The sequence below is a fragment of the Diadema antillarum genome, unplaced genomic scaffold (assembly GCF_040938485.1).
Source record: "Diadema antillarum isolate AM-2024a unplaced genomic scaffold, OU_Dant_1.0 seq00000523_RagTag, whole genome shotgun sequence".
NCBI classification, from domain to species: Eukaryota; Metazoa; Echinodermata; class Echinoidea; order Diadematoida; family Diadematidae; genus Diadema; species Diadema antillarum.
The window spans coordinates 1,895,497-1,922,507 of record NW_027271475.1 but is presented as its reverse complement, the minus strand read 5'-3'; the positions used below and the strand labels follow the sequence as shown (position 1 = coordinate 1,922,507).

The window sequence follows — 27,011 nt, the reverse complement described above, 5'->3', positions numbered from 1 at the left end:
AAATAATGGAATATCGATAACTGACAATTCTGACAACGGCAGTACACTCTCCAATCTTTCGCGTTGGAGTCAATCGCATGGAAATACGATTGCTGGGGCACGATCGATCATCACGTAAAGTTTTACCTAAAGGACCATGCACCTATCATAGGGATTTGGAGGGGGAGGGGGAATGGGGTGGGGTGGTCGGGGTGGTTTGTGTTTGTTTGTGTGTTTTTTTTTAGAATGAAACTTCAATCAATCGATATTGATACTTAAAGTTGGATTGAATGAATGTTGAAAAGAAAGTATTTTGGGGTTAATAATGTATTTAATGAAATTTGTAATGTAATGAAGGAATGAAATTAAAAAGAGAATGAGGGATTAGAAGTGTAATAATGGTTTAAAAAGAGATGTTACATGGATTGTGAAAATAAAAATGTATTAGAGTGTATTAAAGCTTATTAATTGATGTTAAGTTTTGGTATAAATTTCGTTTCCATTGATGAAAATGATTATGAAACTGGTGCAGAGAGTATAAATTTGTTTGTACATTGTGATTTCCATTGATGGAAAATAAAATAATCTTTAAAACAAAAACAAAAAAACAACGCTGGACAGTGAGCGCTTTTCTTGAATAAATTCGAATACTACAAACAAAATTACTCTATACTTTTAATCTCAAAATACTCCAAAACAGCTCATCATCCTGGCAAATTGCGTCGGCAAGGGTAAATTTCTTGTTAGCCCATGTCGATGTATAGCAAGCAAAGTCCAAATGGTGGAAGATGAATTTCAAGCCCATCCGAGAACTGTTTTTTAGCTTTAATGATGACAGTCTGAGCGGGAATTATGCTTGTATCACTGTATTGCCGTTGTATTGGAAAAGTCTGTTGCCATTAGTCGATGTAATGTTTTTTAAAGATTTATTCTTTTAAATCTAGATTTCTCAAATAACTTTCAGATGACGAAGACGGTTGAAGGTGTGTCTGATGATCAACGGTGAGGGCTTTTGACTACTTCTGGGCAACTTCGCACAGGAAGTGAGCCTCGGGAAGCATGGGGACTTCGCTGACGGACTTGACGACGAAGCCGCACTGCTTCAGGAACTCAACCACTTTGTCCTTGCCCCAGAGCGTGCCCAGCCCAAGGCTGTCTTCCTCTTGGTACGACACGGGCAGGCAGTGGAACAGACTGACAGTGTACAGCATGCCGGCGGAAGGGTAGCTGTCGATGTTCTTGGCGTGCTCGGAGTGCGAGCCGAACTCGACGACGGACAGTCGGCCGCCATCTTTCTTCAGCACCCGCCGGACGTCGGCCAGTATGGTGTCCGGGCGAGGTGTGTCGTGCAGGACGTTGAAAGTGAACACGTAGTCGAACTTGTCGGTCCAATCCGCCGACATGCCGGTGGCGTCGCACGTCACATACTCCACGTTCTTCAGTCCCATTGCCTCGGCAGCTTCAGTGGCCTCCTTAACGTTTTCCTCTCGGATGTCTAGCCCTGTAAAGTGACTGTTGGGGAACTGCTTGGCCAGAGTGCGAGTCGCAACCCCACGTCCGCACCCCAAGTCCAGCATTTGAATTCCGCGTTCTGCACGACATTTACAGCATAATCACATTATAAAACAATATAACTATACAAAATTGCTTTTTGGAATACACGGTATATGGATACAAAAATACACAGAGGCACGACCACGTACAGACCTATCATAATTTGTATTGCCACATTCTACGTAATTTTATGGATAAAATTTGCCACTCTGCTACTTACTACCAAAGGTAAGTAGAAAGTTAAAAAGGGTAAAGAACAGTGTTAGTCGAACGAAGTCATTAAACAGGACTTAGTCAATGTAGACACAGCAGCATGAGATGGAAAGAAAGGTTTGGGTGAAAACTGATTTGAGTAACCCGATCGTAAAGGTTTAGTGATGCGTTGAAAATAATACATGTACTGGCTGTCTGCACCACACCCGTCTCTCGCCCCCCCCCCCCCCCCCCTCTCTCTCTCTCTATATATATATATATAGCTCTCTCTTTCCCTCTCTTTCTGAATGTAGTACTGTGTTATTTCCTTTATCTATAATTATGTTCCTGTAAAAACACATTTTGATACGTGTATTTGAAATGCAAATTATGGAGCAGTGGATAATACGACAAGTCTCGGGTAAAGCTTCTGGATTGCCAGGAGCTGCTTTTGACATTAAAGGACAAGTTCACCTTCATAAACATAAGGATTGAGAGAATGTAGCAATATTAGTAGAACACATCATTGAAATTTTGAGGAAAATCAAACAATCCGTTCAAAAGTTATGAATTTTTGAAGTTTTTGTGCAGTACCCGCTGGATGAGAAGACTACTGCAGTGTATGAATAACTTAGATGTCACATGCGTACAACAATATAAGGAAAATATAAAGAGAATTTCACGAAATTCCATCTTTTGAAAAAAGTACACATTCCCCTGCCTCGTTACCGACAAATGTTATGGGTAATATTATTCCCCCTGCCTTTAGAAAGAGGCAAGTCAAGTGCTCTTTTATTATGCGAAAAAAAGTGAAAATATGTTGAATTTTCTTTTACATTTTCTTTATACTGTTGTACGCATATGACTCACAAGCTGTAGTAGTCTCCTCATCCAGCGGTTCCAACACAAAAATTTAAAAAATTCATAACTTTTGCATCGATTGTCCAATTTTCCTCAAACTTTCACTGATGTGCTCTACTAATATTGTTGCATTTTCTCAATCCTTATGTTTATGAAGGTGAACTTGTCCTTTAAAAAAATACATAATACATACACATGGAAAATAATGGAACAGTTTATCAAATGATGAGGCTGTCCTTACCTAACATCCCCTGGATCTCTGGGTAGGAGGGGATGAACTGTTGGCAGAGGCAGTCCTGGTACCACTTCACCGAAAATTTTTCGTCGACTTCGTTGAACGATTTGGAGGCTTCGAACGTCAAACCTGTCACAAGCGTGCGTTTTGAGCAGGGACACACACATCAGTTCCAGTTTTTAGTCTTAGTTTGTTATCACAGGTTATACAGTATTTGTTAATGAAATTATTATGTCAAATTGAAAAATTTTCGCATCAAAATTACAAACAAGTGTACTCGATAAAAAGAAATAGACAATTTACTCCACGTGCAACGATGACGTGCATAACATCAAATTCATTGTATCTTATTATACAAACAATGACAAAGGTGGAGGATATCGTGATCGACATCGTGAAGAAAAATCTTCCTCATCTTTCACCAGCTCTATACTCACTTTGTCTTCTTGTCCTTTCATCGATGAGTTTGTCTGGCAGACAATGTTTGTTTCCCTCTGTCATGGGGTGTTTTATGCGCATCAGTTTGCTAGTCTCTCCGAAGAGGTATGTACCCCCTTAGTCTCTCACTGTGCAAGTCTCGTCGTGTGTCTTTCTACTAACTCCATGGTTTGCCCGTCAAAATGAATGTTTGTTTGCTTGTTTGTTTGTGTGTGTGTGTGTGTGTGTGTGTGTTTCATTTCCATCTGAAAAGATGGCTGGATAGCCCATATTCAGGTGCAATAGCTGGTCTTCCATGGGGTCCAGTTGGATGTAAGGCGGGACCACTCCACCTGGTCAAACGCCCTGCTCTTTGCGATGATAATGTGCATTAGTTGTGACTCTCTCACACAAGGCGTGGGGGAGGGGCTCCATTTTATGTCCTATCAGAGGGACAGAATGTTTTGCATTTTACTAGAGGGGACAGTCAAATTATACACAACACTGCTCAGTGGGACTCGGGAATAGAACCGGGGTCCTTTTGGATCGTGAGGCAGACGCGCTATGTATACCGACTGATCAAACTCACCGCCATCATGTATGACAGTATGGCAGGTTGTGGCCTGTCTGTCAAACTGTTCCTACTTAAGTCAGTCTTCGATGAATCTATCTGAAGTTTGCTTCTGTCAGCAAGTTTATATTTCAAACACTTCCCAGGTAAACCCTTCTTTCTTTCTTTCTGTCTGTCTGTCTGTCTGTCTGCCTATCTGCCTGACTCTCAGTCAGTCTGTATGTTTGTCGATCAGTCTGTCTGTCAAGTCTGTCTGAACACTACTCCGGAAGTTTGCCTGTCAATCAGTATATCAATCTATGTCACGTCTGCCTGTCTGTCTGTCTGTCTTTCAGTATAGTCCGCCTGTTTGCTTGTCAGTCAGTAAGTCTGTCTATATCAGTCTGTCTGTCCCATTAGCCATCTCACCTCGTGGGCCGTCAGCCTTGATTGATTCAGACATGTTGTTGAAGACCTCGCTCAAGATCGGGACGCTCAGGGAGAACTGAGTGGTGCCGTAAGCTGGGTTCCCATCCTCGAAACATCCGGCTCGACGGGCCGGCAGGTGGTAACGTCGCCCCGTCGCGTCCAGATCGACGATGTGGGAACACGTCATGGCGCCTAACCACTCGCGGACGTACCTTAGCAGAATCACGACATCAACGACCAGGGAAGGAAGATGATTGTGGAACGACAAAGTTAGATTTTTCACCTCGACTCACTGTATTATGCACAATTCAAAGTTTGTTTACTACAAAGGAGCCAGATTTCCATAGTGCAATATCTCGTGGAAGGATTATAGCGTGTCCTGTATTATCACGTCATTGTGAATGACATATAATTTCTTGAACTATGATAATGATATGAAAATGGGTCTTATATGTTAGAGACAATCATAATCAGGTCAGTATCACCAAGTAACACCAGAAACGTATTTTAACAAAGACCTGGAAAGATGATTTTATTATATGGCTTTTTTGTATCCAACAGTGAGCGACACCCAGACTCCCCCCCCCCCCCGGGGGGGGGGGGGACATCAAAGTCAATCTGATACCGTAACAAAAATGGAATATTCAAACAGAAACTTTGATAATATAAATTCAACAATTCTAAAGCAGAAGCATGAAGCGAATCAAATGAATCCCTTCGTATCTTAACGTTGAGAAAAGCAGGCACTGTGGTAGTGAGGTATATCCGCCGATCCACAGTCTGTAAAGAATTTCTTCTGCTTTTCGTCTCCTACATTTTCATCTTCACGATTTGGATTCGATGTACATCGACGTAAATAAGCACTGAATTGATCAGTGTTTTAGTAGTAGCCATGATAAAAAAAAAATCATGGGCGTACATACGCGAGCAGGATTCGAACCTACGACCTCCTGATCTCCGGTGACCAGGAGGTGATCAGAAGGTCGTAGGTTCGAATCCTGCTTGAGTATGTACGCCCATGATTATTTTATCATGGCTACTACTAAAACACTGATCAATTCAGTGCTTATTTACGTCGATGTAGGGAAATTTGTCAATCAGTTGCAATGAAAACATCTCGACGGAAGAATTTCATGAATTTGAATAACAAAGCAGTACCCGCTGCATGCTATAGGGATTTGAACCAACACTTGCTGTCGGGCGAAAGCTCGGTGGTCTAGTGGAGATGACGCCTGTCCGGTGATCAGGAGGTCGTAGGTTCGAATCCGGCTTGAGTATAGTACGCCCATGACTTTTTATCATGGCTACTACTAAAACACTGATCAATTCAGTGCTTATTTACGTCGATGTATAGGGCAATTTGTCAATCAGAAATCCCCAGGGAGGTGAGAACCCTGACATTTCGCAGTATGATATAGGCCTACCTCTCTTTCAAGCCTGCGGCCTTGGCCAATTCTTCCGAAGTCATGGGGTTTCCCTGATGTTTGACCAACACGTCGAAGAGACCACTCCTCACGCCGAGTGCTATGCACAGAGACAGGTGACCGTCGGAGATAATACCTCCCAAGCGGCCGCAGAACTCCTCGAAAGTTTCGTTGGCGTACTTTCCAGACATTTTCCTTTGCTTGGTAGGTCAGAGCGCCTAGTAACGCAAGCCCACGTGAATGAAAAAAAAATAGTATATGATTATGCACCATCACACTATCTTATCGTGATGAAAATTCAAGCACGCATGGGCAGTGCATTCGCTCACATAATAATAATTATAAATAACGCTTATACATAGCTCTACAAAGGATAGTATAGTTTTGATTGAGATGAGGCTTCAGATTTCCAACTTTTTTAGACATTGAGATACCTCTGACAAAACATGAACAAGCGTACAGTTCTAGGAGAAATTCAAGTTTATTTGATGAAAGTCTGTTTTAAAATGACTTAAATATCAAGAAACAAACAGGTCTTTCATAAAAAGTTCGACCATGTTTTTTTGGAACCACTTTGTGTAACTTGTTTGTTTGTTTGTTTGTTTGTTTGTTTGTTTGTTTGTTTTGATATCTCCACGATCTCAGCCATTTCAAGACCGATTTCGAAATGTACGTGTTCAAATTATTCCATAAGTATTTATCTCGCAGAATTAAAATCAGCTGAATACCCCATCTCAAAGAATATCTATGTACCATCCCTTCAAAGGAGCAATGTGGATTGAGTGATATCAGCAACATTAGTAGAACACATCAGTGAAAGTTTAAGAGGAAGATCGGTGCAAAAGTTAGTGAATTTGTAAAGGTTTGGTGTTGTAATGGCTGGATAAGGAGACTACTAGAGTTTATGAAGTAATATGTGGACAACAATACAAAGAAAATTAAAGAAGAATTCCACACACACACACACGCACACACACAGAAAATCATTTTCTCGACAAAGGTTGAGGGTAATATCATTCCTCCTGCTTTCTGGAAAGGGTTAGTCAAGTGCTCTTTCATTTAGCTAAAAAAAGCGAAAATATGTTGAATTTCTTTTCTTTATATTGTTGTCAGGACTCACATGATGTCATACTAGTTAGTAAACTGAAGTAAGTCTCCTTATCCAGTCATTACAACACAAAAACTAAAAAAAAAATTCATACCTTTCACAAACATATTATGTTTCCTTAAATAGGTTAGTTACCGGAGGGTAAGCAATGCTTTAAACTTGTCTGCACTTTCAGCGTTTTCAAGGCCTACATACATACTCATTATCAGAATACCGTCATATCAGGATAATGTATGGATGCTTTCATTCATGTCTCTATATCTACTCGTTACCTTGTATAATATTTTCATAATTATCCATGAATTAGGCACACACACAAACACTTACCAAATCATTGTTATATATATATATCTATATATATATATATATATATATATATATATATATATATACCTGTGTTTTGGTGCCTTATCTGCTACCGGCGGTTTCACGCTGTCGCGATCTTCAGGCAGACTGACAAAGTGGTGTGTTTCTGTGCCAAAACACAGGTACGCCTAATATGCTCTGCTTTACAGCATTGAGCACATTTCAATTCTCAACAAACTATTTTCTCGACGGATATAACTGTCCCAATGGATATACAAATTTGAACATTGATTATGCTAATTCTCAGAATAAAATCGGTTAGCTCTTCAGACTGGACGTTACTTTCCTCTGGTCTAAGCAAGCTTCCATCAGGTAAATTACACGTCTTGTAAGGCTTGTAAGGCTCATTCTGTTACATTTTGTGACTTTTGATTCAATGACCAAGATGCTGTGCAAGTCATTTTTTCTTTGTAATAAAGATAATCACTTGCTATTGGGTGTGTGATTACTAATGGATATTGCAGCATACATGTAAAAAAAATGTTTATTTTTAGGTGGTGAATTTTTGTGTGCAGCCTTTGACAGAAGTGGGTACTTTCTTTTGCTGTCCAGTGTATGTATGTATATATGAATATACAAATAAATTAATACATACATATAAAGAGATAGAGAGAGAGTTAGAGATAGATTATGATATAAAATACATACTGTACAACGAACCTATAATGTCTATAACAAGAGAAGCACTCCGAGAGCGGAGACCTCCGCCAAGCAATTAATTTCCATCCATACATGCTGAAAATCGTCCATTTTCCCAACACTAGTACATACATAGAAACCTTTTCGTTTCGTCGTCATCTTCCCAGCACTGCAGCTGCGCGCCGTCTCGCCCGAGCAGAGCATGCGCTTTCTTATAGAGTATAAACTTATGCAAACCTCAAATACGCGCAGCTTGAACTCCCAAGTTTATTGACCGCATCTGTAAAACAAATAAATAAATAAATAAATAATCAAATAAATAAATACATTAATAAGAAATAAATAAATACAAAATAAATGATAATGACAATTATAATAACATCAATAAATATTTTTGTAATCCTTCAAAATTCCATAAATATTCCCGAATTACTACCAAAATATGTAATTCTGTTCCTCTTGTCATTATCAACTTTTCATGCAAATCCGTCCACAACTTTTTGAGTTATTTACACAAACAAACAACACAGACGCCAGTGAAATGATAACCTCCTTCCTCTCCGGACGTAATAAAAATGTCTCACAGAGCTAAGAAATATATATATATATATATATATATATATATATACATATATATATATATATTATATATATATATATATATAATTATTATTCAGGAGAAACCAAAAAGCTATAGGAGTGCTATACTTACATTAGAATTTCAATAATTCAGCACAAGAACTGATCACCAGTCGCTCGCAAGTCGTTCGTAACGTTACGAACAGCTTTATGAAACACCCCCAGCCTGATGAAGGGCGAGGAGCCCGATAATTTGTGTGTCAAAAATAAACTGCTGGTATTGACAAGAACGTACTATAGACGAGCTTGCCTATAAAGTACCTGCCTTGGTGTTGACAGCATGCATGACCTTGAGTTATGTTATAATATATAGGCCCTAATTATATACATACATAACGTATGGGCCTTTAAATATATATATATATATATATATATATATGCCTATATATATTGTGCGATGATGCTGATACTCGTACCGTACGCCTCTGTCATCTTAGGAAGATAGTCGAGACAATGTAATGATGACAAAAACAATAGATGTCGCATGAAGCCGGCTGTTACGAAGCTTTTGACCTTGGCTTCCTCATATTATCTGCTAAGCAGACGTGTGAGTTACTTGGGTGTCTTGTGGCTGTCTTGTGGCGGGAAATCATTGTCTCGACTATGTATATATATATATATATATATATATATATATATATATATATACATACATATATATATACATGTATATAAAACATATCTATATGTATGTGTGTGTGTGTGTGTTTGTATAGTCTATTCATATTCATATTACTTAGTATTCATTATATATAGAGAGAGGACACAGTGGAAGGAGAGGGAGAGAGGAGAAAATCTATAGACTATAGTCGATTTAACAAGTGGGAAGGATACAGTTTCGTACACGATACATTTAGCATGTAATTACACCTGGCGCTGTAATTATTTTGTCTCGCGCAGTCTTCTGGGCTGCTCTGTTAAAGCTGCAAAAATAATGTCTCGATCAATCTATACTGTCGCTATGATAGCTGTGGCGAGTCACAGTGGGAGTGTCCTCGTAGAACATTGCTGTCATCTTGCCTCGTTGTCATCTCCATACAAAAAGAGTGCTCGTATATTAAGGACACATAACAAAGAGCTATTACGTAACTAGTGTACATTGACTGTCTTGCACGGAGCAAAACAAAAAACTCCCGAAAGTGTGTTCATGAACACGGGTTGAAGAGAAATACAGGCCTAATACAATATTGTACATGGAGTTGTAACTGCGTACAGAACAGTTGGACAATCGCGGCCCAAATAAAAAAAGCGCAAGTACCGATTTCTACTTCCACGCAGCTATTTATAACGAAATGCTGTTATACTATAGTTGTTGTGACGACGTATTTGTGGCCTTTCATTCTGGCTGCAAACAAGGCCAATTTTCCTAGTGCAGACTAGGGAAGTAGAGATTTTTATACTTCCATACCAGACAATGGACATTCCCAGGGCAATGATAGAACTACTGACCTGAAAAGCTGGAAAAAAAAATCAGAGCGACGCGTGGTAGTGTGTGCGGTACATAAAATACAGAAATCACACGTTTTGAAAGTGCTCACAAAAGCAGGAAAAATCTTAATTCTCTTCAGAACTCTGTTTCTTTCATTCAAACGAAGGTGCTAGTGTGTATGTTTGTGTGTGCGTGCGTGTGTGTGTATGTTATTGTTAAAAGAATAATAGGGAGAAGAATAAAGCTCCTTAATTTTGTTCATATTAATTACATCGTAAACATGGACCTTATAATCGATGAAATTCAAATAAAGAATATCATAAAACCAAAAAATGTGTGTGTGTACAGGTTTGTTGTGTAAGGGTGGTGTTTTGTGGTATGTTCGCGGGTGTGTGGAGTGTGTGTTTGTGGTTGAGGAACAAGAATAGGACCAGACTATTATAGTTCAAAGGAGTAATATTGTAGGAGGTAAACGGATGGAGGAAAAAGGGGTGCACGGGGGTTCGGGAGGAGGGCCAATTATTATAGTGGGTAAAAAAAAAAGCAATTATACATAAAGGGAATTAATATAGGGAAAGATTATTGTTTGTTTCATACCATTGATTCTTATTCAATGTGCGTAATGCATATCGATTGAGTATATATAGGAATGTTTCATTCATATCCTTATTAGTATCGACGCAATCACACATTATCGTTAATTGGAAAATGATCTAAAAGCATTTGAATAATAACTAGGCCTATACCTAAAGTTGGGCGGGGCAGGGTGGCAGTTTCATTTTTTTTTAAATATCTTCATTTTGATGATAGCACTCTTTGATACAATGTCATGAAGTGTCACGTTTCGTATAGTATTTGTTTTGTAAACAATTAACACATTCAGGTAGAATGCATATCAATAATGAATACCGAGGGGAAAAAAAAGGACATGGCTGCAAATGGAGCCTCTGTCAAAAGATGCATAATGGTCATACCATGGAGCTAACTAACAGAGAATATTAGTAGCTCCATGGTCATATTGTACGCTGCCTCAACATTGGGCACAATGTAACAGGGGACTTGGCCTTCCACCTCCTTGATGTAACCGTTCCTACATCTAGTATGTACAATGTATCGCTATCTATGTGTTTACAATGTTTGTCTCTGTCTTCAGCAACAGAACAATGGGCTGCCAAAGTACCATTCTTCAATTCGTTCTCCATTAACATAGATCTTTAGAATCAATTAACTATGTTGTCGCTGTTGATTAGACAGACAAGCAAGACACTTGGGATAACCCATAGTCTATACTGTACCTAGATATACGCTTGTTGTATCTTCGGTGGGTTTGATATAAATTCATCATTATTTCAATTTCTTAAAAATTACCTTTGGAACTGTGTGTCGAATTTTTTTAAGTAAAAAAGGAATAATGGTATATAAAAGACAGAACGCTACTTCCTTAACAGTTCCTGCCAGCGGGTGATACAGTCAAGGTGCTCTACTAAAAATAGAGAAAGATTTGGAGATATCCGCTGTTCGAAAGGGGAAGGGAAGTACCAACCTAACACTGAACAGACTGCGTTTGGAAGAATGTTTTTAGAACTAAATTATAATGTAATGCAAATGCCCATTGATTTGTATTGACTCATAGTACCCTGATCATTACTCATGATGTGACCCCCCAAAAAATATCTCAATATTACATGCCATTATAATTCTACGATATTTTTTTCTAATACTTGGATACACAGAAAACCTTCCAGACCAACATTCTGTCGACGACATCATACTCTGCTCTGTCTACTGGCAAAGTACCTAAAGATATATAATTATGACTGAAAAAATGAACAGGAATGCACCTTCCCCTAGCAGTGCCTATATCTATTGAACATGCAACTTGCACGTTTTCTTGTAATGTCCTTTGTTAATCATAACAACATGGAAGCGTGAAAGTTTTCATCAGTCTAAGGGGAAGGTGCCTTTGTTAATCGTAAATCAGTATACTTCAGTAATGATTGACCGAGTACGTCATTTACTGAATCTTGATCAGAATGTTTTTGTGGGTGTCTTCAAGTAATCTGAAGAGAAATACATTAGACAAATTATTATAAACTTTATATATGACACCCGTATTCAAGATTGTCATGCGGCCACGCATAGCGATGTTGAGAATGCCATGAATGAACAAAATGTATTAAAGCGTGCCTTTGCACTGCACAGTTCAAATAAAAACTTTGCCCTTTGTATACGTACTATGAGGCACATGGAACATACTACAATACAGGATGCCTATTATGTATATGACATGCACACATACTCGCACCACTGCCATAATCAGCGCGGGCACTCACATGTATTACACACGCATATATACACACGCGGAGAAAAGTGAAAAGAATGAAACATTGATTTGATAATTACTTTGATTCAAATCAAATACATGTAGGAAAAAGACAGGTTAAACGAATAGCGATAGCCTGCATGCATTTATAGCGAAGTGCGACACAGTATGGGAAAAGTAGTAACGGTGGATATTTACTACGCCGGGAAGAAAAGATAATTATAAATCTATGGGACAGATCAAGTATACTGCACATGAATTTTACTATCTACAAATTGGTGTAGTCTTGAAATTCGCCACTTGGAGAAATTAGAAATTTAGTATAATGGTGGGGCTGAGGGGATATTGATATCATCATTAATTTTGATTGGACATCGGACAATAAGACTATACAGACTAATTATTCCATCATCAATGTGTCATTGCCGTCCAAACATGTTTACATTAATTTTTATGTGTTTCTCTCTGTTCACTTTTTTTTTCGCAAAGTTCATTGGGCTATCCATGACTCGTGGTGACGGAGAGACTGCAAACAGTATCTCCATGCATGGTAAGGCCCTATGCCACTGTTTCTTAGTGGGCTGCTAAACTTTTTATGCCAAACTTTTCGTGCTGCTTTGTTGCTATATTCAGTCAAATTTTGCATCGAGTTTTTAATACAAGAGGGGCCCACAATCTACAAGCATTAATTGTCTTTTTAGTGAGTGTCTCCGTTTTTTCACACAGTGCATATTGACAATTCTTTCACTTTCGTTATACCTCGGCAACAATTGCAATGTATTGATACTGTTAGTTTTTCCTATTATTGTTGTTTTCTTTGTGCAAATTAACATGCATCATTTCTGTCACTCAAGAAAGTGAGATTTATGTTTATATTACTTTATAGTGGAAAAACGAAAAATTCGAACTTAAACTTGAACTTGAACTATTAATGATAATCGATATCTCTCGCTTCGTGTGGCGACAGTCCCAGTGTTCAATAAAACGCCACGATGCTTTCTCTCTGGAAATAAAAGTCAAATTAACAGCTAAACTATACCAAAAAAAAAAAAAAAAAACAGGAGACAGATTGAGAGAAAAGGGGATCAAAGGAACAGGGTGTATGGCGTATCGTTTATACATTCCCGTTATTTATACAATGTATCAGTTGTGTCAGGTGGACAAAATAAATTTTCGGCATCGTTCGTAAGAAAGTTACAAAATCTCACAATTTCGAGGCTTTTCATGAAAGAGACACTTTGGATGTAAAAACTTGGTTAGCTTAATGCTAATATCTCTATACTGTAGGGCCCCCTTCCTTTGCGTTTGAAAAAAAAAAGCACTATATACACACATTAGCTCCACGGTATACAATTTTTTTGTGTGTATTTAAATTGTCGTCAGGAGTGAGTCTCACCTCCCGATCAACGCTTCAAGCTACCTCTCTGCTCCCAGGGACCAACCTTAGCGTAAAAATGATCAAGCACCACATGTGATAAAAGCATAATGTACTGTTCGCCGCGCCGCGAGCTGTTGCGGCCGACGCGACGGCGATAGCAACTTGTCAAAATAATGAAATGCGATTCATTCAACGCAGTTTTGTCGTGGAGGCTCACAATCGTCTCAGCGAAAAGAACTACCTTGCATTTAATGATATGTTTTATCAGAACGAGTAGTAGAAGGGCAAATACAAGTCGAGGGCTCGAAGCTTACCTCTCACCTTTGTTCTGCAGCGGAATTATTGGAACTATGCCTTGGATCTGTCGGAAGGTGCACGTGAGAGCAGGAGACTGCAAATTCTGCAAGCGGGAACTATCGGGAGTCTGCTCTGCATCGCATAACAGCAGGGAGGTGGTCAAACCAGGTGGTCAAACACACAGCACAGCTGCACATCTTCCTGCTATCATGGCCCTTTCTTGAATCGTCGTTGAAAATACCTTGCTGTCTACCTGGCCTGGTTTCCAGTCTTATCTCGTCGTTCTTCCAATAACTATATGACATCACAACGAATATTCGCACACGAAAGAGGGAGCTGTTTTGATTTTCGTATCCCGTCTCGGACAAAAATTAGGTGTGAACAGTTCAACAAGGCGAGGCCGATGGGACTAAGTGAGTGCCTAGATTTTATGCCATATGGAAATGGTTAGAGTAGGAAGATATACTGCTCCCTTGCACTTCCCTCGTCCGAGGTCAAGGATGCACGGGCGAACCCCATAGCATGCGACACTCTTGTAAGTAGTATTCTTCATCAATGAGATTTGTGTACCACCAATGATGCTTCGGAATAATAATTGTCTTCACAAAGTACAAAAGACAAAGTACAGTTGTTGTACTGCTGGCCATAAGTTTAGAAGGTTAAAATACCAGACTCAAGCCCTATCGATCGTTGATATTTATTATGCAGGCCCTTGTATATCGACTGAAAGTTTGGTGGACTTTGGTACGTGAGAAAGCAAACAATGATAACAGAATGTAAACTACAACCTGGTCCAAATTACACAAGCTCCAAAAGAAGTCAAGCAACCGCTTAAAATGACAGTCATTTTGTCATGTTCGTATATATATATATATATATATATATTTTTTTTTTTTTTGGGGGGGGGGGGTGAATTTTAAATTGCTTTTTTTTTTTTTTGTTAGAACAATATTCATTTAATTCGTAAATGACGTTATACGTATGTATTTTCTTTTTTCGATTCATGTACACGTTATACATTGTAATCCAGATGTTGTTACGGAGTTTAAATTGGACTATAGATTTAAGACCGTGCACCACCAATTACCCAGATTCTTAATAGGGTGTATGATCGGTTCAAAATTGAATCGATTTTGTTGAACTTCCCTTTATTTCAATCTTCCATGAAGTGCCAATACAATATACATAACAATATATTCTTTGATGTTATTGAAAGATGTTTTGTGCAAGAAAATATGAATTTTGTGTCATTAATTGTTTATAATGTTGAACCATTGATCACTGCTATTGATGCGGACCATGTGAAGACATTGTGAACACACTATTGTTGTTGTTGTTGTTGTTGTTGTTGTTGTTGTCGCTGTTGTTGTTGTTATTTTTCTTCCAGCAGAGTTTGATCATCGATATAGGACCTTATTTTTCTGATCTGCAAACAAACCCCCTTTGGTATTCTCTATGCAACTATACTTCAAAGAGATAAAACGTTGATCATCGTATTTAACTTTTTCGGGTTGCTATCTTCCAAAATGAAGTAAACAGGCAAACTTCTCAATAGGTTAGCCGAATGAATTATTTTGGTCTGAAAAGTCTAATGATCACAGGTTACATTCTTGAATCCTACAATATTTCGACATGATACTTGAAGGGGAAACTGCGGCATATAACGATCGTCTTCAAGTTGATACTTGAGGATGATTGTATATTCATAGATTTCACGTCAACAATATCATAATCTTATACAAATTTTTTACATATAGGTCACCTGTGTAATAACCTTTATCTAGGAACGAACTATATACGATTGTCAAGTTGCCTATATGAAATAAGTTTGTTATCCTCCCCCCCCCCCCAAAAAAAAAAAACAGAGTGCAGTGCTACTTAATAATATTCTTTGAATCAAATGGTGAGAACAAGTTACACGCGTTTTCTCAGTTAAGAGGTGAATATGTACATATTTGTCAGTCTGGGCGTAATAAAATGATGATGTTCATTGAATACCCCGATTATCTCACTGCGCGGGAATTTTGTGAACGTAGGATATTCTGGGTTTCTCCGGGGTTTGTAACAGTTGCAAAGTAATTTAATTTGAACACTTGAAAAAAAAAATGTTAACGACAACGAAAACTGTTTGCGAACTTGATTGCAACTATTTACGAATGTTACAAACCGCCCCGACGAAACCACTTCGTTTGCACACATTTTTGCTGCTTAGTGAGATGACAAGTTTTCGATTCGATTGTAAGAAATTTTGACAATTTTTTGTATTTTAAATCCTTCCTTTTGTCGAAGTTGGTATACCTCCATTCCACACAAGACAAAAACATGTGACACGAGCAAAAAAAAAAAAAAAAAAATATCCGTATGATAATATTATTGTGAAAAGCATGGCCAACAATAAGTATTTGTGATAGCATCCCCGCATCCATGCCATATAAACAAATAGGCAAAAACTACATTTTGAAACTGCCTGTGTCACTGAGTTGCACGGGAGTTATCCCTCCCTTGCTCTCTCTCTCTCTCTCTCTCACATATCATCTCTCACTCCATCCCCTCCCCCTCCCCCCCCCCCCCTCAAGTATCCGGTTTATTTTATCTTTGTGATCTACTTATGTTATATTTGCACTATAATGTTTGATTTGCAGAAGATAATCGCGTTATTTGAAGTCTAGCTGATTAACTTTGTGCAGAAAATTATGTAATCGATTTTTTCCACATTTCGATTACCGTGCATAGCACGTGTGTATAGGCCTCATATTATGATAGTGAATAGCTTGCTTCCAAAAGGTGCACAATTCATCATTTTCGATGGATTTAGCGTCTTTTTGTTAAAAGCTTCATATCATATGATTCTTTCACAGAGCCAGACACGACAGTGATTTAGGGACATAAGAGAGCGATAAAGATTTTTTTCCTTTGGTTTTGTTGTGTATGTTTCTGTTTGTGTGTTTTAGTTTTAGTTTTTATTTTGTTTTATTTTGTAAATACCTGTAACACCTGTATATGTAATGGAGTAACCGTGCACCGCTTCACAAAGTCGTACTAAAGTTGCTAAATTATATATGAAGAAAAAATAGTTAAAAATCAGATATGCGGTTTGGGGTAATACTGAATAGCTGCAGATATTAAGTTTGAATTCCTTTATAGACTGCAGTTTGGTTGGAAGATAGAAGCTTTCCTCACTGAATTAAGGAACAGTTACTATATCATTTTGTTTGGGTTCCGGATGTACAGAAAATAAATGTGATTTTTTTTTTTTTTTTTTCAGTCAAAAGAACCCGTAGTCTGGCTTTGCGAACCCTTAGACAGAGTTTGAGCAGAGCAACCCCCTCGAAAATTTGATGAATGAAAGGGTAGACCTATATCTCATTTTTTTTTTTTCCAGGTTACCGAAGATGAAACACCTCATTTCTCCCAGTTTATGATACTACTAACTACCCGTATGAGCTCAGCAGCAGCTGCCCACCGGCGTGAGCCCACAGAACTCTTTGAGTTCTGTGCGTGAGCCCTGCATACACACAATCGCCAATTGAGACTGTTGTGGACGTGGAGTCCCGGTAAATAAACCGCACATCCACAATGAGTAGTTACCTCTTTCCGTGGTATTGTCCTTCCTCTGTCTTGTATAAAGTTGAGTTGGCACTGGTTATAATCTTATCCGTATCAATGTATATCACTAGTCTTTCTGAAATCCTGAGCACCAACTGGCGATGCTAGAAAATGTGCCCCCTTATATATGGGTAGGCTCCCATAAGGGGTATATGGGAAGCCATAGCGGGTTTGCGATGTGCCCCCGCTAGCGTTTTTTTTTAAGACGGCACAGATTGGGGCATGGCGCGTGTTAAACCTATGGGAAAAACGTTGGGTTAGGGTTTTTGGTTATGGTTATGGTTAGGGTTAGGGTTAGGGTTAGGGTTGGGGTTAGGGTTAGGGTTAGGGTTAGGGTTTGATGGTTAGGGTTAGGATTAGGATTAGGGTTAGGTTTAGGGATAGGGTCCCCGATAGATTTTTAGTTTCCCCAATCTGTGCCGTCTAAAAAAACACGCGCCCCTCCCCGCTATAGCCATAGCCACAGAACTCTTTCTGTGGCCATAGCGGGTGTATGGTACGCCCCGCTATTCCCCACAGGGGTGCTCCTACTATAAGACAAAGAGGGCGTAAGACCTATTTGCTGCACGGCCGTTCCACCTTGGCACTGGTAAAAGTCAAAGATATTTCTACTCTCTTTACTAATTTATGTTATAAAATGATCTTTAGATGTCCATCATTAGTAAAGGCAATGAATGCGTTGCGGCATTATGTCTAGACTATTTAGTTTGTATTTCAGACAGTTGTTTTCTTTTCGTTAGGGAATTTCGATCAAAGGACGAGTGGATCCTCAGTCCCACATGTAGTCTTTCGTGCACAGTTGTACTAAATTTCGTGGGAGTTGTGTCAGGGCCATGCAAGCAAAAAGTATTGATTGCCAGGCATGGGCACAGTTGATCATAGCTGAGTAGGGTATTCCTATTCTTCGAATAGTTTGCGAATTGAGATCCGTCAAGATTTCAACCTTCTAATCCAACTTCTAAGTAAGAACTCTTCAACAAACACCTTCCTGTCCGGTTGGCCCCCACGGTGTTGGACAGTAATTTAATAGTACATACGAAGAAGAAGAAGTTCAACCTCTTTCTTTCAGAGGCGCTCTCAAAAAGAATTGTCGAATGTATCATTCATACTCTTAACATCCTAAACTCATATACATTTATAATGGTATTGATCCAAATTACGTTGTATGTTCAATAGCAGTCAGGAAAAAAAAAGTGCAGTTTCATCTGTGTCAAATTTCGAGACTTTTCGTTTTTGGATTGATTTTAGTGTTGTGTAGCGGATGTTTAGCTACTTGGGATCGGTTGATAATTTTGAGAGGTACACACAGTAGAAATGAGTGGCGACACAGTTCAGTTAAGTTTCCATGTGCACTTTATTTGAGAGGCGTTTCAGAGCGATCCTCTCTCTTAGAGCGTCAGAATCCAAGTCCTCTTCTCTGCTTGTTATTCAACTTGTAATTCACTTCATACATTCAGTCACGAGGATTACACATTGGTCACTGGTTACACTGTTGTAACCATTAGAGCTGTGGGTTGTAACACACTATGAATGGGTGAATGGGGGTGGAGTCTTAATGTTAAAGAGGGGTTTTAATTGGGCAAAACTTTGGTTGTTATAGGAACAAAGGCGGGACTAGTTTTATAAAGGAGGTAGTATTCTTGGATTTGGATTTAACAACAATTCTAAGTAATCAATGGGGGAACGGCAGGATGTTTAGGTTTGGCGTAGCCTGGTCGTAAATTAGATGGGGCTAGAAGTACTCAAGGGATGATAAATGTCGATGACTCACTGGATGAGGTGGAGAGTATTGGTAGGGGTCATTGACTGGCGGAGGTGAACTGGTAGTGTATATCCAGTCATCAATGTAGAATGGGAGGGGGTAGTGATTACTTTGTGTATCATTACACAACATTAGGCTTAAATAACGCTTCAAACATCTTTTGAAATCATAATCAGTTAAAACAAACCTCGTTCATCTTACAAGTCCATTCTTCATCCTGTGCAGCCATCCTTGAATAAGGCTCGGGGGGGGGGGGGGGGGGGGGGGGGGGGGGGGGGCGGGGGGGGGGGAATAATGTTATTATACTGTACAGTTGTTGTAAGGATGTGAGATAGTAAACATAGGTAAACAGAAAAACTAGCCAGAAATGAATATTATTTACAGTGTATTATTAGCACTTGGAAAATTGAGCAAAGAAAATGGTATTCCATCGGGATAGTAGTAACTTGTGATGATTATGACTTCATCGGAGTGTATATGATGATATTGCTATTCCCGGCTTTCTTTTCTTTTAATGATCATTCTCTTCAGCTGCAGGAATAAGTCACTAGAAAAAAAAAAAAGAATAAAATCAAGATGGCATTTGCCCAGCTAGTAATAGGTCCACCTGGCTCGGGCAAGACCACTTACTGCACGGGGATGAAGGAGTTTCTGTCGCAGACGGGACGGAAGGTGGCAATAGTGAACCTGGACCCGGCCAACGACTTCCTCCCGTACCAGGCCAGTGTCGATATCTCGGACCTCGTCACTCTAGCGGACGTCATGGAGAAGCTGAGACTGGGACCAAACGGGGGCCTGGTCTACTGCATGGAGTACCTGGAGAAGAACCTGGACTGGCTCAAGAGCCAGCTGGATGCCCTCAAAGACCACTACCTCCTGTTTGACTGCCCAGGCCAGGTGGAGCTGTATACGCACCACAACTCAGTCAGGAACATTGTAACACAACTCCAGAAGTGGCAATTCAAGGTAAAGGGCGCTCTTGTTATAACAAACACAGTTATAATGAAATTTTGTGAGTACAATTTCGCATCCCCAAATTATCTTTATACCTTTATATACATTTAACAGTTAGATGTTAGCCCATAACAAAATTTTGTCATATATAACAAAAGAAAACTGCTGGTCCTGAGGACTTCGACTTATTATAAGTATATAACAGGAGTCGCCTGTGACTATGATATCAATTTCATCTTTCTTCATTGATTTTTGTCTAATGGCGTGTTGGTAATGAACATTTAAAAAAAACAGAACAGAACAGAGTGTGTAATTGGACATATCCTCTTTTTTGTTTGAACTTTTTCTCACTCAGCTGGTCTCAGTCCATCTCGTGGACTCACACTACTGCAGCGACCCAGCCAAGTTCATCAGTGTCCTCTTCACCTCCCTCTCAACCATGCTGCAGTTGGAGCTTCCTCACGTCAACGTCCTGTCCAAGATAGACCTGGTCGAGCAATATGGCAGACTAGGTGAGACACATGTTGGAATGCATTGTTGTTGGGTCCTTCACTGCTGCCACATAAGAAAATATCCTGTTCCTATCTGTCAATTCCACATGAGAAATACAAAATTAATTTATTGATTTGATTATAAATATGAATGAATAAGTCATGAATGAATTTCAGTTGATCTCGCATTTAATATCTGAGACCAGAATTCATCTGGCAAATTATCTCTACTCTACCACTTGCAGGTTGCCGATCCATTGTTAGTGATATCTATCGTTTGTTTTGCTTCATTTCATTCCTGTTGTGGCAGCTTTCAACTTGGACTTTTACACAGAGGTCCTGGACCTGGGCTACCTGCTGTCCCACCTGGAGGCGGACCCGTTCCTGAAGCGGTTCAAGAAACTGAATGAAGCCCTCATAGGTGTGGTGGAGGACTACAGTCTGGTCTCCTTCCTAACTCTCAACATACAGGTTGGTTTTACAGAGGGACATGCTGTCTTGGTTAGCTTGGTGTGTGTGTGTTGGAAGTGTAGATGGAAGGATGGGTAGATTGTTGCCAAGGTGAGTGCATTTTTTTAAGTATTTGAGGATGATGATGATTATTATTATTAATATCAATATCATTATAATCATCATTGTATTGTTATTATTATTGTTATCATTATTATTATCTTTATTATTATTATTATTATTATTATAACTGCTACTACTACTACTACTACTACTACTATTACTATTATTATTATTATTATCATAATCATTAGTTTTCGTAATTGTAACATAGCAGATAGCTTCAACTTTGTGTAGTTTACCAATTAGATTCCATTACAGCTGTATGCCAAATCATAAGAAAGGAACTCATCTTGCTATTGGGTGTGCATGAATGATGAAAGTGTACTGTACACCATTCCATCAATGTGTTATGATAGTGGAGATACGCACGATTGCAATTTCCAGCTCAGTTAATCCTGCTGTTTCTTCATAATTTTGTTTTTACGTTTGTACACGTGTATTTGTTATTTTTGTCTCCCAAACAGGACAAGGAGAGTGTCCTGCACGTTGTGAAGACCATCGACAAGGCCAATGGGTATGTCTTTGGGGATCTGGAGGAGCGTAACTTGCAGACGCTGATGTCGTGTGCAGTGGGAGCCGACTTTGAGTTCTTCAAGTATCCTTTGTATGAAGCGGCTTGTTGCATGTGTGTTGCTGTAGATATCTGGAATCTCTCCTCTTTTCCTCATCTCCAGAGTAATGAATTCTGTTTCCAGTGGTCACGAAAACCAGAACCAAAACGGGCCAGGTATCCAGGAGAGCTTAGAACCCTTGCACCCCCTTTTGTGATATTCATTAAAGGTCAGACTCAGTGCAAGATTTTCTGCAGAACAAAATTTTGGAAAACCTGGAGACTCGGAGCGGATAGGTATTAATTCTGCTATTTTATTATATTTTTAGAGCTGTTATTGGTAGTGATACTGAAAGTTTCATTGTCTGTTACCAGATTTGGCATTTATTATTCTAGTTCATTTTACGGCCACCTCACACAGCACAACTTTTCCATGATATATGCAGGTTGTAAGACTTAGGAACCAGAAGTGTGATGTCACCAGCCTTGCCATTTTCCAGTCCTGCTGCTGGGTTGCAATGCCAGTCTTGAAGATTTCAAATTTCAAATTTTCAAGATCGGTGTGGGAACTTTCAGCCAATCACACACAAGAGGAAAAGTACTGACATCTTGCTATGATACAAGTAAAGTGTGCATGTTATGTGGTCTGATCACATAGTGTGTGGTGTTGTTGAGTCGCGCAACTGGTGGTGCAGGTGGTCAGATTGTGTAGTGTGTGTTGGACTTTAGTCACTGGTATTCCAGTCACGTACAACAGTTTAGGTATAATAGCTATAATCTGGGGGAGGGAAGATGTATTGTGTACACCTACACATAAGTTGCAGGGGTTTTCAGCATTTTCAATTACAGTCAACCTTGCTTAAGTTGACCTCGCATAAGTCGAAGGTCTTTTCAAGTCCCCAAGCTTTTTATGCTATTGAATTTAATCCCTCATAAGTCAAATTTTCTCTAAGTCAAAGCTATTTCTTCAGTCCAAATAGATTCGACTTATGTGAGGTTGACTGTATTTTCATATTGTATCATTACCAGATTACTCAAATTTCACCTTTCAAACAGTGTGGAGAAGGGTGTCAAAAGGTGACATTATGATGCATTGACCCATTTTTAAAGTCAATGTTGTGATTTTTACAGAAACATAAATCTATCAAATTGAGAGAAAAAAAAAAAATTGGCATGTACCAGACTTGATAAGTGACATGATCTTGAGACAACAAATATTAAATCTCTTTTTGCTGTGTCAATTTGTATTTCTTGTTCAATTGTGTATGCAAGTTTGTAGTACATTTAATCTGAATCCCAGAGTGAAGAGAATTTTCCTTAACAGGTATGATACAACAGGACTGCCAGTGTTCAGGAGAAGTACATGGAGAAACCTGCAGCAAGCGCAGCCCCAAGAACAAGTCAAGATCAGATGGATACGTGACAGCATATTGAGCGGATGTACTTGTTCAGAATTGTGCATGCGCTTGTTTGGAACTGTGCTGCAATCGAGAGCAACTTGACTGAAATGCAAAGAACCATAATGTGACGTCGGCAGTAATGTCTCAACGGAATTAAAATGTCCATTGATACTTTATACTGTGCATCGAACTGCAGCAAGTGGCAAATATTCTGAGCATATTTGCTTTCTTGTGCTCCAAGGGCATTCCAGGAATGCTTGAGAGGATTGCATTGTGATGGATTCTTCATGATGATGACAGAGAGGGTGGACAGGAGTATTCCTTCCAATATTTGAATCCAAACGATGTCTGGTATTAGTAGATCTTAATGCATTTGTGCCTGGAGATTTTTTTCCATGTCAACCTCTCCTCACAGAAAGGAAGCCATCAGTTTCACACAATTTTTATGGAGATAAGACTTGCAGAGAAGGGTGTTAGCCCGTTGAGGATGAGTCCCGAGTGTACTCGCTAAGTGTCTATGGGAAATGTGTTTTATAGCAAAATCAGTCAGTCCTCAATGGGTTAATAGGATGATTCACGCCAGGTGTAGAAACGCATTCTTATCTTGACACTCCTATCAAGAGGAACAGTGCGCACAATGCATACGTACATCAACTCATTATAAATACACACATGATATCCACACCTCTGTGTACCTACACCCTTTAGTGGAGAAATATCTGTAGAATTTAATACATTGGTAAGCCAGTGTATTGTGGCAGTAAGGCAGACCGGCTCCTTAGGGAAGCTCAACAGGGAAAGCCCGACACTTTGTTTTCTTGTGTTATGTTTGTTTATTTTGTTTCTCTGTTATCACTTGTATTGTTTTGCAAATGCCGAATAAATAATAATAATAATAATAATAATGATAATAAGCATCTGTCTGATGGTAGGCCTTATTGATGTTCATGACAGGTGAATGATGAGAGCAATGCAAACTTAGGAGCCAACTAGCAAACCACAGGAAAGTATAGGTGCCTGTTCATAATTGTCTGTTGTGCATCAGTGAATGTGTCATTCTACAATCTTGCCAAGTTTTTCCATAGATGTGTATATTGAAAGACTGCAGATTTGATGCCGTCATTTGTTTTTCTGTTGCACTTCTTCGCTTTGATCCCATTGCCAATGTAAAAAAACAGAACAAAAACAAAAACAAAACCAAAACCAAAGCAAAAAAGAATAATTTTTCGTCTCTTTATTATTGTTTGGCAGACACTTCACAGGAATTATGACCTCAATCATCTTCAAAAGAGAAAGAAGACTTAGATTGAATTTGCACAAAGTGCAAATTATCAGTGTTTGCAGCTGGTATTGGGGAGAAGGAGAGTAAAGGATTTTCTTGTGCCTGCAAATATCTTGATAATCCTTGTGTTTCATGCATTCTTAGGAAAAGATACATGGGTCTACTTTGAGGTTTCAGTAGTTCAGCAGAAGCACATTTTCATTGTTGCTCTTGATGTGTTCTAGCTTTGTTCACACACATGCATAATCATCACTTTCTTTAAAGGAGACATCCGGATGATTTTCAGATTTTTACATTTGAACAACAATGAATTAGATATACTTGGTACAGAGTTTCAGATTTTATAGTGATTAGGATAAGGAATAAAAGTGTTTTCAAAATTTATAACAAATTGCAATGAACAAGGATGATGACATGGCAGCCTCATCATAAGAATGCATGACTTGCGGCTCAAGGAAGCAGAACAAAAGAAGGCATGCATACAGATTCTACACAGGTGAACCTAGCAAGCAGTATTGTAATGGAATTACACTACTACATTTCTGAAATATGTGACGCTCCTATGTCATCAACACTGATCAGTGTAATTTGTTTTAGATCTTTAGAGTATTGGTTTCTCTGCTCAAGGACCACAATAAATTCCACAAATCTATACATGGAGCTGGCGATTTATGTACTACATGATGTGAAATTATGAAAATCGTGTGGAATGCCCCTTTTAGAGTGTGGCTGGACCTGGAGGATAACCATAAGTTTATAATACCTCTTTTTACCTGTATGATTCAGGTGAAATGTGGATTGGACTACTGAGTATGTGTAAAAGGATTTGAAAAAATAAAAACAGTGAAATATGTTATGAAAAGTGCATGGAAGAATTGTACTTTGTGTAAGTGTCTGTGTGAAAAGTTGTCTATTGAACTTGATGTCACATGTAGTGTACCTAGCAAGCATACCAATTAGAAGAATTTTTGATTTTTAAATGGATGACATGGATATGAATCAACATACACATACACTCTGATTAATCCAATTGGACAGATTGAACTCAAAACACAAATGTATTACAATGTATGTACAAATCACAACTGTTGATATCAGTACAAGAAACTGAATACAATGTACCGGTAGCCCATACCTAGCTGATAGACCACATACCAATGCACATCATAGCTCAACATCTGCTTCAATACATTTACATATGCAATGATTCCATTTGGGCAGGGCAATCGATAATTATGTCAAACATACACCGGTACCTGTGTCTGATTGTGCAGTCTTTGTCTTCAATGTCTGTTTTTCCTCTGGTCTCCCTGAATCATGTTTATATAATGATTTAATTTTACTGCTTGTATGAAAATGTGTATTTACAGTATGCTGAATCTGCCTCTAGCTGTTTCTGTACACTTCCATTATTGTTCTTGTATTGTTTGTCATGCCATAAATGATACAATAATGGAAGTTATTTTTAAGACGAGAATCAGCACCCCTCATTCACACATGCAGCCAGGTGGTTAAACATTACTTGATGGGGAAAGATACATTTTCATATTTGAACATTTCAATACTCCCACTATCATGTCGTCTTACCATTTAGTCACTTGAGAGACCATGTGTAAGTGGAAATAGTTCAGCCATTACACATGACTAATATAATATATATCAGTAAGTAAGCAAAAGTTGTAATGCAAAGTACAGAAAATGTATTCTTCTGTTAGCCCTAGATATGATAGGCCTATGTATCATCCCGAAGAGAAAAAAAAGTAAAGTATATTTTTGCATTCTTACTCTGTATCTATCATTTCTTTAACCAATGCATGGCACATGGAAATACAATATGATAGACATATGAAGAGTTTGTTCGCAAAAACCGATAAGTCCATTTTTGCAGTTTTTGAAGTACAGTCTCTGTCGTAAAGTACAAAATAATACCTTTTAAATGACATATTTACATATAAAGGCACATTTTTTAAGTTATGGTCAAAAGAAGCGAAATTGTCTTATTATTCTCTCTATTTTTCTTGACCTTTAATCGCAAGTATCTCCATTTGGCAAATATGAACTTCATATTCTTCAAACTCTTCATACATGGGCGTAAATCCCGGGGGGGATGGGGGGGATATATCCCCCCTGAAATGGAGGAGGGGGGGATGGCCTGTACAATCATCCCCCCTGAATTTTGAGGAAAAAAATTGAGGAAGCAGAAATGTGATTGTATCAATTTTGGCATATTGCATGACGTTTGTATGCCGGCCTTCAGACAGGTAACAGAGCTGAACAGTATTCTATCTTGTAGGAAAATGTATAATTTTCTCAAGCGCTCGCTCGCTTCGCTCGCTCGCGAAGAAAGTAAAATCGACATACACTGTAAGGTATGGCTCAGACGTTGACAACGTCAAATAGTATAGGCCTACATGTAAACATGCTATGACGCGAGTAACTGGGGACCATCTGCAAAATATGTACGAAAAGAAACAAAAAAAAAAAAACAATAACAAAAACTATATCGCCATAATTGAACCCCCTCCATTTCGTGAATCATTCCTGAGAAACGACAGTGACTGATGACTCAGTCA

General features: G+C 38.8%; 2 protein-coding genes across 2 annotated transcripts; one reads left to right on the top strand and one right to left on the bottom strand.

Annotated features, from left to right (window-relative positions):
- Positions 1–654: 654 nt before the first annotated feature.
- Positions 655–14,027, bottom strand: LOC139734316 (S-adenosylmethionine-dependent methyltransferase Rv2258c-like). The gene is made up of 5 exons (XM_071645109.1): positions 13,845–14,027; positions 5,642–5,859; positions 4,218–4,429; positions 2,828–2,950; positions 655–1,570 (listed from the first exon to the last, which is right to left on the bottom strand). The coding sequence occupies exons 2-5, from the start codon at positions 5,830–5,832 to the stop codon at positions 996–998; spliced, it is 1,101 nt and encodes a 366-aa protein (XP_071501210.1). The 5' UTR covers positions 5,833–5,859; positions 13,845–14,027; the 3' UTR covers positions 655–995.
- A 5,663-nt stretch (positions 14,028–19,690) lies between these two features.
- On the top strand, positions 19,691–24,756 carry LOC139734315 (GPN-loop GTPase 2-like). Its single transcript, XM_071645108.1, has 5 exons — positions 19,691–20,154; positions 20,498–20,654; positions 20,944–21,104; positions 21,671–21,801; positions 23,095–24,756. The coding sequence occupies exons 1-5, from the start codon at positions 19,765–19,767 to the stop codon at positions 23,177–23,179; spliced, it is 924 nt and encodes a 307-aa protein (XP_071501209.1). The 5' UTR covers positions 19,691–19,764; the 3' UTR covers positions 23,180–24,756.
- Positions 24,757–27,011: the final 2,255 nt, after the last annotated feature.